Source organism: Rhamphochromis sp. 'chilingali', assembly GCF_963969265.1.
Source record: "Rhamphochromis sp. 'chilingali' genome assembly, chromosome: 7".
Classification (NCBI taxonomy): Eukaryota; Metazoa; Chordata; class Actinopteri; order Cichliformes; family Cichlidae; genus Rhamphochromis; species Rhamphochromis sp. 'chilingali'.
The window spans coordinates 33,265,399-33,279,746 of NC_137934.1; the positions used below are offsets into that span (position 1 = coordinate 33,265,399).

A 14,348-nucleotide genomic window follows, 5' to 3' on the forward strand; every position below is an offset into this window, starting at 1 on the left:
TAGATTAAACCTGAAGCCGGTTTAAACTGTGTACAGTAATCATCAAACACAATATGTTGCCTGTGACAATGATGGTAGCACGATGCTGTGATACTTGATATTTACTGCAAGACAACCACTTATTATAGACGTGTAATTATATAAACCTCTGTATAAACATTTTTACAGGCAGTCATATTTTTTAATGCTAAGCTGTGGTCATGATAGGTTATGGAAGTATAGAAACTGACCACTCACTATTATATTTATGATAAGCATGAACTCATTTTGATCTTTGTAGGAAAAATCAGAAGAAACTCTACAAAAGTGTTTAAAAAATGATTTTAGTAGACCACATGCAGCCTATAGATCTGTTGTAATGGGAGCTACTGTACAGTGAGATATTTAGATATGTTCCCATAAAGTCAAAGGAAAGTCAGGTATTCTAAATGGCATGACAAGGTAGATGAACATCACAAGCTGTAAACATAAAGTACTTTTTTAAATTAGTGGATATTTGCTGCAACAAGAAGCAGAAAATATAACATACAATAAAAAACACATCCCGCCTAATTTTGCAGCCACCAAGTTACAATGATGGATGGTGTGCAGAGTTATTAAAGTCGCAGCTATGTAAATATAATTCTGTTAAATCAGTTACAGGTTATCAATTACACTCAGTTTATTTGTACATGAGAACCTTTGAAATCTAATTACTCGAGGGAAGGGACACACATTTAATTACTGCAGCTTGTAGCCACCTAACAGACTGCAATTATAGCACAGTGTGTGTGTTAACCTGTGGACATTTTCAACATTACATAACATGTAAATGCTATTTTTGTACAGCAATCCGATTATTGCCTAAATTGTGTGCCCGTGTGCCTAAAATCAATGACCTGTTCTCAGTATTACATTCATTTGAATTCCTCTGAGGAATTTGTCCAGTGGGGAAGCACACATGAATTACTGTAACCAGTCTGTAAAAGAAACGCACACCCATTGTGTTAGAGATTTTCCATAGCCAGCAGCCTTTTGTCCAAAGAGCACTGCAGTTTAACTTTCCAATGAATACTCATATAGAATTACTGCACATGTGCATATTATTTCCAGAGGTGAAAACGGCTGTGTGACACTGCTGTCATAGGCGAAACAGCCAAATTAAAGTAAACCCCCATTCACATGTAGATTAGCGGTACACAACATCACACAACATTAACTGCACGCTTGTGATAACAGACATTAACATTCTGCAGCACAAAGCTAAGAGAGAACAGCTTACCATCTAACTGACATTACAGCAGCACATGTAACAGTCTCAGTCATGTTCCCTAACAGGCATGCACTGTATGTTGATGCTGAGGAAGTAGAATGAGAGCACATTGTTGTTTGTTTTTTTAAATAATCCCCTTTTTTCAGAGTTTATCTGTTTATTTCTTCATTTCTATTTGTGTCATTTCAAGTTTTACATTATTTGTGGAATATAGTATGACAATGTCTAAGGCAGGAGAGTCAGGGGAGAAAAAAAAGGGGTGGGGGCGGGTGTGTAGTGGAAGGCGTAATACAAATAGAAATGCATAATGCATCGGCAACTGCCGCATCTGTAAGAAAAACAAACATACAACACCTGCAGCACAAACATTCGAAAATGCACAGGTACATAAATCAACAATCTTCTTGTGGGGTGTGTGTGTGTGTGTGTGTGTGTGTGTGTGTGTGTGTGTGTGTGTGTGTGTGTGTGTGTGTGTGTGTGTGTACGAGTGTGAGAGAGAAAGCGAGAGTGTCGATTGTGAGTGTGAGTGTGTCTTTGTCATGAAATGCACTTGAAAATGAGGGTGGAAAGCTGCAGCAACTCCCCCCAGGAGCCGGAGGCACACAGAGATGGATCTGGGAGAACAGAATCTTCCGCAGTCCCCCAAGACTACGGAAGACCTAAGGCCACAGATCTCAGTGATATCTGCGGGAGTCCCAGAAGCCCAGAGGCGATGGGCAGCTGACCCTGCCAGAGGCCAAACACCCCAGTACGAACTGAGATCAGGGCCCCAGGGCTCCAGGCGCCCAATACCCGTCTGGTACCCAGCAGAGCTCCCCACAGCTCCAAGCCGCCCCAGACCACCAAGGGAGTGGGTCAAAAAGAGTATATTTCTAACATATTAGATTCTCTTCATTGGTTCCCAGTTAAATCCTGAATCAAATCCTCCTCACATACAGGTCTTGAATAATCAGGCCCCATCTTAACTTAAAGACCTCTTAGTGCCATATCACTACAATAAAACACTTTTCTGTCAGGGTGCTGGCTTATTTGTAGTTCCTAAGATATTTTAAAGTCGACTAGGGGGCAGAGCCTTCAGCTTTCAGGCCCCTCTTCTTTAAAACATCAAAAGAAAAGGTACGTCATCTCTACTTTTAAGATTAGACTTTACTTTCTGATAAAGCATATAGGGCTAGATCAGGTGAGCCTGAACCCTCCCTGAGTGTTTCTTCTTCACTCACCTGTTTTCATTGTGCATGTGTTTATTCTCCGCATTTAATCACGAGTTATTATTAACCTCTGGTTCTCTTCCACAGTGTATTTGTCTTCCTCCCCTCTCCCCCAACGGCTCGTGGCAAACACCCGTCCCTCTCTGAGCCTGCTTATGATGGAGGTTTCCTCTGTTAAAAGGGAGTTTTACCTTCCCACTGTGGCCAAGTGTTTGCTCATAGATGATCCTCTGATTGTTCCTGTTTTTCTCTCATATTATTGTCTCCGCGTTACAATACAGAGCTCCTTGAGGCAACTCTCACTGTGATCTGGAGCTATTTAAATAAAACTGAATTGAATGTTTAAATGATACTCACAGATCTCTCAGATTATCAGAAATACTTTTGACTTTCTCCATTTTCACACAAAAAATCTGATCTTATGTTGAGATTCACTTTAAAATATATGAACGTCTGGTCACCGGAGTTACTGGGGTGGTAGTAAAAAACTATTTGCATAACTGGTCCTGAGCGTACATTATTCCAACGTTTGTACAGCCTAAAACACAAAATTTGCCTTAGGGCTTTGTAACATATACAACCATACAACTCCCCTTCCCACAGCCTTCAGCAGAAAATGAATTCTAACATTAAATGTCACTATATTAGGTTGAAAAAAGCCATAAAATAAACTAAACTTTGAAACTATAACACTCGGTTTCAGGACGTGCTGCAGCATTTTAAAATGCTTGCAGCAGGACTCAGTTCAGCAGACACAGCTCTGATTTTTCAGTGCACACATTCAGACCAAAGCAAGAATAAAATGATCTTTATATAGTATATGGACACCGACAGGTGACAGCTGACTGAGAATCTTTCTAATATACAAAAATAAAACAATAAAAAAGCCAACGAAGGATTCAGACATTTAAAATAAACTCTATACCTTCAATGAAGACAGGACATCATCTTTTTACTGCAGCAACCCCTGAGCCTTTCCGCAGTGAGATATACAATTACAATGCTACTGAACCATAGGCTGTGTTTAAAATAGACCATAATGGTGTGAATGTAAAATGAGGCAGGAAAGAAGAAGAATGGAGGAGAGGACACATGCTCACCTTTTATGCAAGGCCCAGCTGCACATACAGTGTGTCACTTTGTTTCAGTGACATTTCCTCTGACGAAAGGTTAGCCTGTCTTTTACACACAACATTTATGCACACACAGATCCTGTATACACACACAAGTACACACGGCAGCAGCCCACACGCACACACAAAGCCATCTGTCATGCGCCGACATCCTCAGCTCGACCAATCAGCTGCCAGTCTCACAGTGCAATTTGATTGGTCACTTCTGGGCAGTGTCCAGATATAGGAAGTTCTTGCACGACATTGATTTATGCTTTACGTGGGCTGTTGGAGGGGTTATTACATTACTGTCTGCAACCGTGAAAGATCCTGATTTTGAAAAGAGTTGGGGGAAGATTGCCGTTAACACTGACGAGGTGGTGGCTTAAAATATGTATTATGATAATTCTTATGGAAACATGCATATAACGTCTGTAACTTTGGGGTTTTGTACAGTGAAAGTGTGATTTGTGTCATTCACATGTCACGGTGAACTGTGATGTCATTTCTTACGACACTATTATCAGGTTAAAACTAAACTCTTACAGACTCGTGATTAATGACATCAGCCTTATCTGTACTTTGGGTTCAAGGATAATTAGGAAATGTTAAGAAGCACTGCTTGGCCGATGCCTCGTTAAAGCAGCAACATGCAGCAGACTCTCAGTTTCATTCGTGTTAACTTTGTTGAGAAAGAGCCCCCTAAATGGATGGTGGCCAGTCCCCTCAGACATAGTTAAAAGTTTTTCTCCACAGCAGAATTTAATTTAGGTGCACTCTGGTAGAAGACATTCTAATGCAGGCTTCTAATCATTTAATCAAGTGAGCAGTGGACATTTCTCCTCACTTTTAGCCTGAGCCAAATGAAAACAGTGGATGGGGGCACGCTTAATTTATGCTAATGATAATCATGCCTGCGGCTAACTACTTAAAAATTTAACAAACATGATGTCAAACAGCTGCAATGCCATGTTTCCTGATAATGAGCCACTGGATATATAGTTCAGTATGAGGATTTGTTTTAATGAGGGGGGATTTGAGGCAGAAGCATCAAGAGTCCTCTAGCATCTTGCTGTAAGGAATCAATTTTTTATGAAATAAAAACCGAGAAAAGTAAACTTAAAGGGTTTTATAATTAAATAGAAAGGGGATCAATCAGCCTGTTTCTCAGTCAGATGAAGCAGACGATCAGTCAGTGGGATAAATCTTTTTGATTTATTGGTCTACAGCTCCCCGATAGCTGACTGCGACCTTTGGCCTGTAGCTCCAAGTTTAGACTCTGACGCAACGCTCTTTCTCTCCGTCTGATCAGAATGTGCGTGTTCGGCGGAGAGAGAGTGCGTTATTGAAGGTGACATTCATCCCAGCTGCACCCACTCTTTCCTTTCAGGTCACTTGCACACAGCTCAAGTCAGATATTCCTTTCGTCTAGAATGCACTCAATTTTGCGTTTCTTTTTTTTTTTTTCAACTGAGCTAAAAATTACATGAAAAATACAGAGGTGCAGGATATTTTACTGTTTGTATCAAAAAAAAATTGTAAAACTTGACAGACATGAGTTAGTAGATTAAGAAAGACATGGAAAAACATTTATAAACATGAAAACCATCCAACCTTTTTAACAGTTCTGCTTTTTTGTGCCAGTTAAAAGGTTCTTCTTCCTGATCCTGAGATCAAACTCTTTAATATTGAAAGCTTGAATTGTTCTAAGTGACAAATATGATATGACATGATAAATATACAGGAGAGAGCAACATTCAATGACATTTCAGCTGGAAGATGTTCATTATAATGTTACGCTTGGTCTTTAATCAGCCAGTGGCACAGCCTACTGAAATGCACAAAGATTGATTGTGCCTTCTCTTTCTTTGACATCTCTTGCCATGATTAGAGAAAGCATCGCTTTTTTAATCCAAAAGTCAAATAGATACCCACAGATTTGTTCTTTGACCACCTTCTCTGGTGCTTTTTCTGCTTAACTGAAGTAACCTAAAAGAAAATGCTTGTCTTCCTAAAGCCTCATTTAGTGTTGCCATTAGAGCTGCTTTTCCTGTCTTTGCTTTCCATGTGATTGATCTTCCAAGAGCTCCAATGTGACTTATGTGGACCCAGCGACCCAGCGTTTTAATCAATATTTCAAAGACTGTGATTCTTGTGAAGAAAGGACATCAAAAAGTGGAGCTGGTTTCCGGCTGAAACCGCTTCTGGGCTCTAAAGACGGAACCCAGGAATCGGGCGGGCAAGGACAAGAATGACACGAGGACAGAAGGACGCTCACAGAGGTGGCAGGCTGGTGGATGTGTGAGTGTGACCCTGTGCCACACACACGTCTAATTGTGATTTCAGATGTGATAACCTCACACAGTAGACAGCTGAGATAAGGTCCTCGAATGATTGTGCCACATTGATGAACACTGGATAATCAGTCACCTCTGTCTGCCCTGTGTGTGTGTGCGCGCGTGTGTTGTGTTGTACCTGACGTAAAGTGTGCGCTTCTGTGTGGAGCGGAGAGATGTGGAGCTGGAGCTGACACTGCTGGTCATCATCTGTTCCCTCAGGTCATGGATCTTTGCCTCGAAACGACTGTACTCTACACACAAAGAGACACACAGTAACGTTGTTAGACCTATTGGGCTTGAGATAACAAACCTTACCTTTTTATTTAAACAAAATATGGTTTATGTTTTTCATCAAAGAAAAGAACAGAGCGAGAACAAACTGGAAAAACACATTTTTACAAATGGCGGCAGCAAGTAGTTGAGTTGTGACGACAACTACAGAAAGTAGGGTTTGTTTTTTTCCCCCTGCATTCAAGATCAGAAAGGATTCCCTCTGTGCTGAGTTACTCCACTCAGCTGCAAACACACTGCTCTCCCAGACAAGCACACGCACAGTCTGAGTTATCAACGGATTCTCTACAGCCATAATCTAACAGTCTGTTTGATGTGAATGTTAACTCCTGTTACATCAGACCCGATCCATGTTAATATCGTCATCAACACATACATTTACAGTCGTGCGTGCACAGTGTGCTTTAAACTCCACGTAGATGCAAAATAACTCAGACCTAAATAGATAAACGTGCCATACAGTGCAACTGAAAACAACTGAATCCTTTTAAAGGGCCACATATACAAAGAAATAAGTGCACTTGCAAACTTACAGTTGGATTCATGACACATGCGCAATACTGTTCTTACCACTTAGTGGATGTTAAGGAAGCAAAATAATTGAAATCAAATCGTGGAAAATGCATTTTTCACACTTCTTTTTTAATCCAGACAACGCCACAGCCCCTGATTTTTCCACGTAAGGAAATATGCTTGCCTAGAGATGTTTTACAAGAGAGACTGAAGAAAGCGAAGCAACAGCATCTGAGGTGGAAGCCAGACCTTTCTGAAAAGATGCTGGGATGAAAAACTAAGATGCATGTTATATTCCATAAGAGAGACAGAGACTGAACTGGTAAAAAAGACTTCTAATAAACTTAATGTTAAAGAAGAAAGAAAGAAAAGAGTCTCTTGTCCAGGTAAAGGACAAAGACCACCGGATCTGTCAGGCCAAGATTAATAACTTGCCACGATTATATTCAGAATTGAGATAGGATGCTGCTATCTGAGTGTGAAAGTGATGACATACATCACTATCACACATTAAACATACATAGCAGCGAGCGATCGAACGACCATCCGACTATTAGATCACCTGCTCTACCGCCTAAGCTTAGAGTACCAACGGAAACATTAAAAGAGAGAGAGATACGGCTCTCAATTTGGAGCAAAGTCAGCAAACTTTTTATGCAGTTTTTATCATTTTGTGACAGGCAAGCTCATGTGCCCCCAGTGACCACTGAAATTAAAGATAACACTCTGAAATAACTGTTAAAAGATGTGTCGGGAGAACTTCAGATGGCTGGCAAGTGGCGAGACATTGTTTTTAATTTGCCATATCATACTCAGCCTTTCCAAATGTTTCTAGGTAGCAGACTAACTAAATTGAAATTCTCAATCTTAATAATGCACACTAAACCCAGACTGGTTAATTGTTTCTCAAACTGGGAAAATAGCCCTAGGCCCGCATGAACCACTCTGGGATGTGGGCAGCACTTCACACTCATTCTGTCCTTTTTTTTCCTCGCATAAAAAGATCTAAACACATTCTTCAGCTTATCATTCATGTAAAGTTTGACCACAAAAAATGTTTAAAGTGAGTTTCTTTGGGAGATGAACTGGAATGATACCATAAGCTCATGTGACTCAGACCAGTGCTGACACAGAGAGCAGTGGGACATATTAGGGCTAGACGTAGGTGGAAAATGGGTGAGTCTGCACTGAGGAGCTCCATTATACATGCACAACGATTTCACATAGTGACGTGAAGAGGCACACAATACTGGAGCCCAAAGTAAAATGACATTGACGTATTGGATGGGAAAACGGCTGAGTTGTTTGCACTCACATCCTCGCCATTCAGCACCACAGTTGCAAATGCAATTACACAGCATGCAGTTTTTCTTAGTAAACCTGTGCGGACCCGTAAATACATTGCTGAATTTCCAAACAGCATTTTTAGTTTAATTGCTGGGAACAATTGTATACTCATCTCCCTTGAATGGCATGAAGTAAATTGCGCGAGGCCGACCGATCGGCCAATCAATGCAAAGTGCACTGATTTGCTCAAACACTCAGCACAGCTGCCTCGTGCTTTAGTGTCCTTCTGCTAGATGCAGCAAAAACACTTTACCGTCTCACCCGATATTTCAGTGGCCATTAAAATGTCATTCAGCCTCTTTATTTATAAGCTAAAGTATTTTGCGGTATACACAAAGTGGAAACACAAGTATTTCAGCTGATGTGCAATGATGGCTTCGACAATATCTGGACACACTTCCTCTAGCAATAAAGTACATAGTTTTAACCTTTAGCAAGCTGCCGCAAACGGCAGTATTTTGAGTGGCTGAACAAGCAGCAGAAATGTGTAATAAATCCTTCCTGACTGTCTTCTACTCTGCTTAGCACCACACAGCTTCCCAGAAAATATCTCAACTAATACACGGATGACAACGCCGCAGGCAATAAGCCTGAAAAAGCCCCTCTGAAGGATGTCCCTGTGAGTGAGTGTGCGTATGTGTGTATCTGAACCATTGCTGTGGACTACAGAATCTAATTAACCCTGAGTAATTCAATCATTCTCTAGGTACACACGGTCATGAACACACACACACACACACACACACACACACACACACACACACACACACACACACACACACACACACACACACACACACACACACACACACACGCTGATCCGAAACCTGCAGTGTCTCCTGCTTCTTCTTTCCCAGATATGAGCTGATATCCCCACAAAGCTCTCATTAGACTGACACACTGACACGAACAACTAAACAGCGCTGAAAGAGCTGGAAGCCACGTGAAACGAGCAACATGATCTGCAATTAGCTTTTGATTTTTCCACAGATAAAAAAGCAAGAAAAAAGAAAATAGAGCCGTAATATATTGTTTCTGATTAGGATATTTCCCTCCGAGGATGACTGAATTGCAGCATTTGATGTCTCCATTAAATGACAGGTTTGAATAATCTAAAAAAGAAAATAGCAATCTGCCTCCATCTTTCCATAAAAAGATGAAACTCAAGAGCCTTTTGCTGAAATACATGTGTTAATTTATTCCTTTAATCTTACATATTTTTCATTGGCAACCCCAGTCTGGCTTTTTCAGATTTAGACCGAAATCAGCAGTAATCCCTCACGAATTGGTGGATTAACATATGTATTTTTCTCAGTTTCAGCTTGACGGACCAGACGAAAAACTTTCACATCCTCGGCAACTGACTGTAAACACAAAGTGAATCTATACAACACAGGATCAAGAGCAAGAGAGAGAGAAAAGTCAGGGAAGGAGGCAGGAAAAGAAGAACAGAAAGGAGAGAAAAGGCAAAGGGGGAGAAGAAGCAGAAAAGATGTAATGCAGCAGAATAAAAATCTGTTCGTAAAACAAAGAATGAAAGCAGTTTATGAATCAATATAAACAAACACAGAGCTACTGTAAAGCTACAGAGATACGCTTTTCCTCTTCTTTCTGATCTATGCAACAAAGACTGTGCTGCAGCTAAGATATCGGTTCTATTAACTCCTGATCTTGAATGCAAAGACAAAGCCTGTGCTGCCAAGGATGCAGCTCTGATCTTCTTTTGTTTTCAGACCCAAGCTAATGCTGATGCAGTTAAAGTGGGAGCTGAAATCCTGATCATTCTTTAAAGTCCAGTTTAGTGAAAGAGCAAAAGCAGCACAGCACAGAAAAAAAACAGAAGTGCTGAAAGTGGGAGAAGTTATCGGCATCAAAACTTGCTAGCCATCTACACAGAAGCTAACATGTCACTGCTGTATCAGTGGCCACAAGATGGATAACACAGTGTTAGAGTCTCAGACATTTATCCATTAACGCCTCCCAACAATGTTACCCAGAAACAGCTGTTAGGTTGTTACCAGAGGCGAGATGTAAAGAAGTAAATCGCTTCTCCCACTCTTGCTGTACTCACAGGCTGCTGGCAGACACCGTCCGCGATGTGATACCGTCACAGGGGCTCTCAGATCAGTGTCTAAGCCAGGGAGAGCGAGGTTTGAAGCTTAGAGTCCTGAGACGTGAATGAGAGGAAAAGGATAGAGAGAAAGAGAGGGAGCCCGTTCCACGTCGGATGCAGCACAGGAGAGAGCAGGAGAGGAAAGATGCGAATGTGTGTCTACGTAGGTATGTAGCAACGTGTGGTGGAGTGGGGAAAAAATATGTGTGCGTAAAATCGGTCCAGTGCGGCTCAGCTGCCAGAGAAACAACAGATGCTAACTCTTTCTCTCTCTCTCTGTCTCTACTACACTCCACTCTTGCTCCATCTCCCGTTCGCTGGTGCGTTCATTTTGCTCCTCCCCCTCTTTGACAGCAGCTAGCACACCCACCCACACACACACACACTGTTTCCTCAGGTCACTCATGCAGAAAGCTGAGTCAATGCCAGGCTCTCCTGCCCTACTTTGGCCCAGGGAATCAGTCTACAAGCCACACACACACACGGTAAAGCTTGACCAAGCATTCTGAATATTGATTTTTGGGAAGCTTAACTAAGAGGTCAATTCATAGCTCTTAAATGTATTTTCTTTTCATTTTGTATAGCAGTCACATAAAAAATGAGACACTAGCATTTGTCTTAATAAGTATACGCAATTAAACTCTTTCTGCGCTGCATGATTTGTCTGCGCCTCCATCTGTCTCACTTTCCCCACTTCCACAGTTGGGACGGTTCTTTCTTGCATGTGTTTGGCTTCTAAGAAATCTTAAAGATTATAACAATATTCCCATGTAAAAGTGAACAGGTTGTGCTACAATTTTCTGTAGACAAACAGAAATCATGTGGGTTTCATATCATCGGCATTTAACTGCCAACACAGATCACCGCAGTGTAGCATTAACAGATTAAGAACAAGACAGACACAGGTATATAATATACAGGGATAATGTGGAGCTGGATAAAAGGTAAGTAGAAGGTGAGGAAACTAGGAGGCAGAGGCAGTGGGGGGAAAGATGATGATGGCAGAGACTAATGGCTTGTGTTCCCTCCTCTCCTCTCCTCTGCTCTCTCTAGAGGAGCATTGTTACTCCATTGAGCAGCTGGCAGAGGCCTTTCCCTGCATTGTGCAGCTTCAGTGCTATCCAACACAAAACCGCTAGAGATAGGCATTTCACATCATTAGGATTGTGTGCATTGCACCAATACATTCTCCTTTCAGATCACCCTTTCCTTTAACAGAGGAAAGAGACCGCCCTAATTGTGAATAACTGCCACGAGTGAACCCCTAAGAAAAAGGACAATATCTCTCAAAGGGTTGATCCTCATTCATTAAATGGATATACATACTTTTCCCTTCAGTTTTTATGTCCCACGGGAAGAAGCATGGATCATATATGCAGTTTTTTTCCACTGTTTATGTCATCATTGCTGTAGCGTTTGGATTTTTCTTGTACATTTAAATGTTTCCCGAGGGTTTCTTGTTTCCACTTGCAGCACTATGGAGAAATAATTTAATCAGCAGACCATTGCATACTTGCATCATGCAGACAATACACCTCCTTGTTGCCAGTTCAGCACTGCTCCACATACTGAAAGAAGAGAAGCTTATAGTAACAAAAACAATGAAGAGGACTGCTAGCTCGCAAACATTTATTTAAATAATGTACCATTAAATTATGCCCCCAAAAAAGAAGGAAACACATACTAAACACATAACGAGAAAACTGCACTGAACTGCTTCAATTTGACTCTTTTTCACTCATTTTTAAAATTCTTCAGAAACTGAATTTGTCCAAGGACGTAAATAATTTGCAGGTTCTTGCTGTGCTTGCATGGGTTTCTTCGGGTGCCCACAGTAACTTGGTGAGTCTAAATTGGCTGTGGGTTTGGATGTGAACGTTAGTAGTTGTCTGCCTCTCTTCGTTACCCTGTTATGCACCAACAACCTGCCCAGGATCTACTCCTCCGATAACCCCAGTGTCAGCTGGGAAAGGCTGCAACCTCCCACAACTCCAGTAGTGGACACAGACCTCTTCTTGGTTCATTAGCTGAATTTAAAAAAAAACCCCCACACACATACAAAATAAAACCCCAATCCAAATTCTTCACGTTATAAGCCTGCTTTATACGTCTACAATAAGCCCTGGCTCCAAAAATAGCAGTGCTGCAAGAGGCTCATCTATAATTAAAACAATAGCTCAGCAATCTACATTGGTATTGATTAAGTGATCAGATTGCAGGAGAGGCATAGAAGAATAACGTAACTAAAGCAATTTAAGACAAAAATGTCTTGATGTACTGATTTAAGTTTAAATGTCAAAAGCTGGAAGTGAAAAAATGTGTCTCAAAGTGACGAAGAGACACACTCCAAATCCTAAATCAGTCGCCTTCCTGTTACAAGTGACAACTCAAATCCCCCAAATCACACATCGTGGGTTGAGAGTCAGACCATTACCACAGACTTCAGTAACACTGGGGAAGACAGGAGGAGGTGACAGGTGGAGAGGAAGGAAAGCGAAAAAAGGAAGAGGAAAGAAAGGAAGCAAAAGAGGAAAGAGGGGGCTAATATACAGAGTTAGAAAAAAAAAGTAACGTCCTTTACTTTGGGTGTTCAGCAGAAGAAAATCCAGCAGCACTGTATTTGAAAGCCCCCGTGATGGAGCTACTGTTAATCTTCTATGTAACAAGTTGTGCACGACACACACAAACGCACGCAAAGTGCAATAAGCACACTAACAGAAGTGAGGATAATCCTCTGTACATCACCTCAGTATTACTGCTGACAGACACTAGCTGTGTGGGTCACGTGTGAGTGTTTATGTGTGTGACTGTGTGTCTCTGACAGTCGTGTGTAATCCCAGTGACTAACACTGCTGTCAACCTGCAGGCATTTGTATTCCCACATCAGGAAACTTAATGGCACAGAGAAGATCGAGCTTGAAGGTCAGCACAGCGACTCAACATTGTTTTAACCAAACATCGTGTTTTTTTCCAATCAACAGTTGTACTGGATACTTAAAAACAGAAATGAAGCCGTGAAACTTCAGCTCAAATTCCCAGTTTATTGTTTCGCTATGTATTAAAGCTTTGTTGTTTTGAGCATGAGCCAATGGTCTTTTCAGCTTATTACATATTACTGTTCGCTAATAACAGCCAACTTTGGAAAAGAAATGGTATGTAACTGAAAATTCATTGTGAAACCTTTGCACATTTTAATGCCTCGGTAATGGTTAATGATCAGTTGTTTCCAAGTGATTACACCTCATCTTTTCACATTTGGCGACTGATTGCAACTAGTTGTTGCTCAGAAGTTGAATGTGCCACAAGTTTGGATCTCAAAGTGGCTGCACAAGGTGCTTGGTGACAGGCAATCTGACTCCAAACAATCATGGTTCGAATCTTTTAGCACTAAGCAACTGACTCAAAAATGTTGTTGAGTTTAAAGATTACATTCAAGGAGTCACAGTGGAATTAGGTCTTGAAAATACAAAGGAAAATGTCTAACAGTGGTTACACTGTGTTTTCTATACACCGAGAGCTGAATATAGGTAACAGAAAGCCTTTTGTGGCTGGAGAGGAACATGAAAAAACAATACTGAACTTCAGGACAACTACAAATGACCATTATGTGAATGCAGTCCCGATCAAAAGTTTAAGACCACTTGAAAATGGCAAAAAGTTATATTTTGCACGGTTGGATCTTAATAAGGTTCCATGTCAAGCTTCAACATGCAGCAAGAAGAAACGGGAGTGAGAAAAAAACCTTATTTTGAGCATGCAATTTATTGAAAACAACGCTTGAACTGAAATAGGCTCTTTTACAGCTGATCGAAAGTTTAAGACCACACCTCCAAAAAAACAGTTAACCCCTAAAAAACGGAAATCAAAGTTCCAAACAGGAACTCAGTAATGATTAGCTCCACCGTTACTGTTCATCACTTCAAAAACTCGTTGCAGCATGCTTGATGCAAGTGTTTCCATGAGGTGAGTGGGAATATCTCTCTAAAAGCTTAAGACGGCCACATGAAGGACATCTACTGCCTGGAACTGTTGTCCATTTTTGTAAACTTCTCTTGCCATCCATTCGCAAAGGTTCTCAGTTGGATTTAGATCAGGGGAACACGCACAATGGTCCAAAAGAGTGATGTTATTTTCCTGGAAGAAGTCCCCTGTCCTGCAGGCATTGCATACATT

General features: G+C 41.1%; 1 protein-coding gene across 5 annotated transcripts in view; it reads right to left on the reverse strand.

Annotated features, from left to right (window-relative positions):
• dlg1a (discs large MAGUK scaffold protein 1a) overlaps positions 1 to 14,348 on the reverse strand; it is a 113,942-nt gene that overhangs the window by 14,522 nt on the left and 85,072 nt on the right. For all 5 annotated transcript variants that reach the window (XM_080887673.1, XM_080887672.1, XM_080887674.1 and 2 more), the window contains one exon: positions 6,048 to 6,162. In XM_080887673.1, coding sequence (XP_080743799.1) covers positions 6,048 to 6,162 — 115 coding nt within the window. The remainder of the gene's footprint in view (positions 1 to 6,047; positions 6,163 to 14,348) is intronic.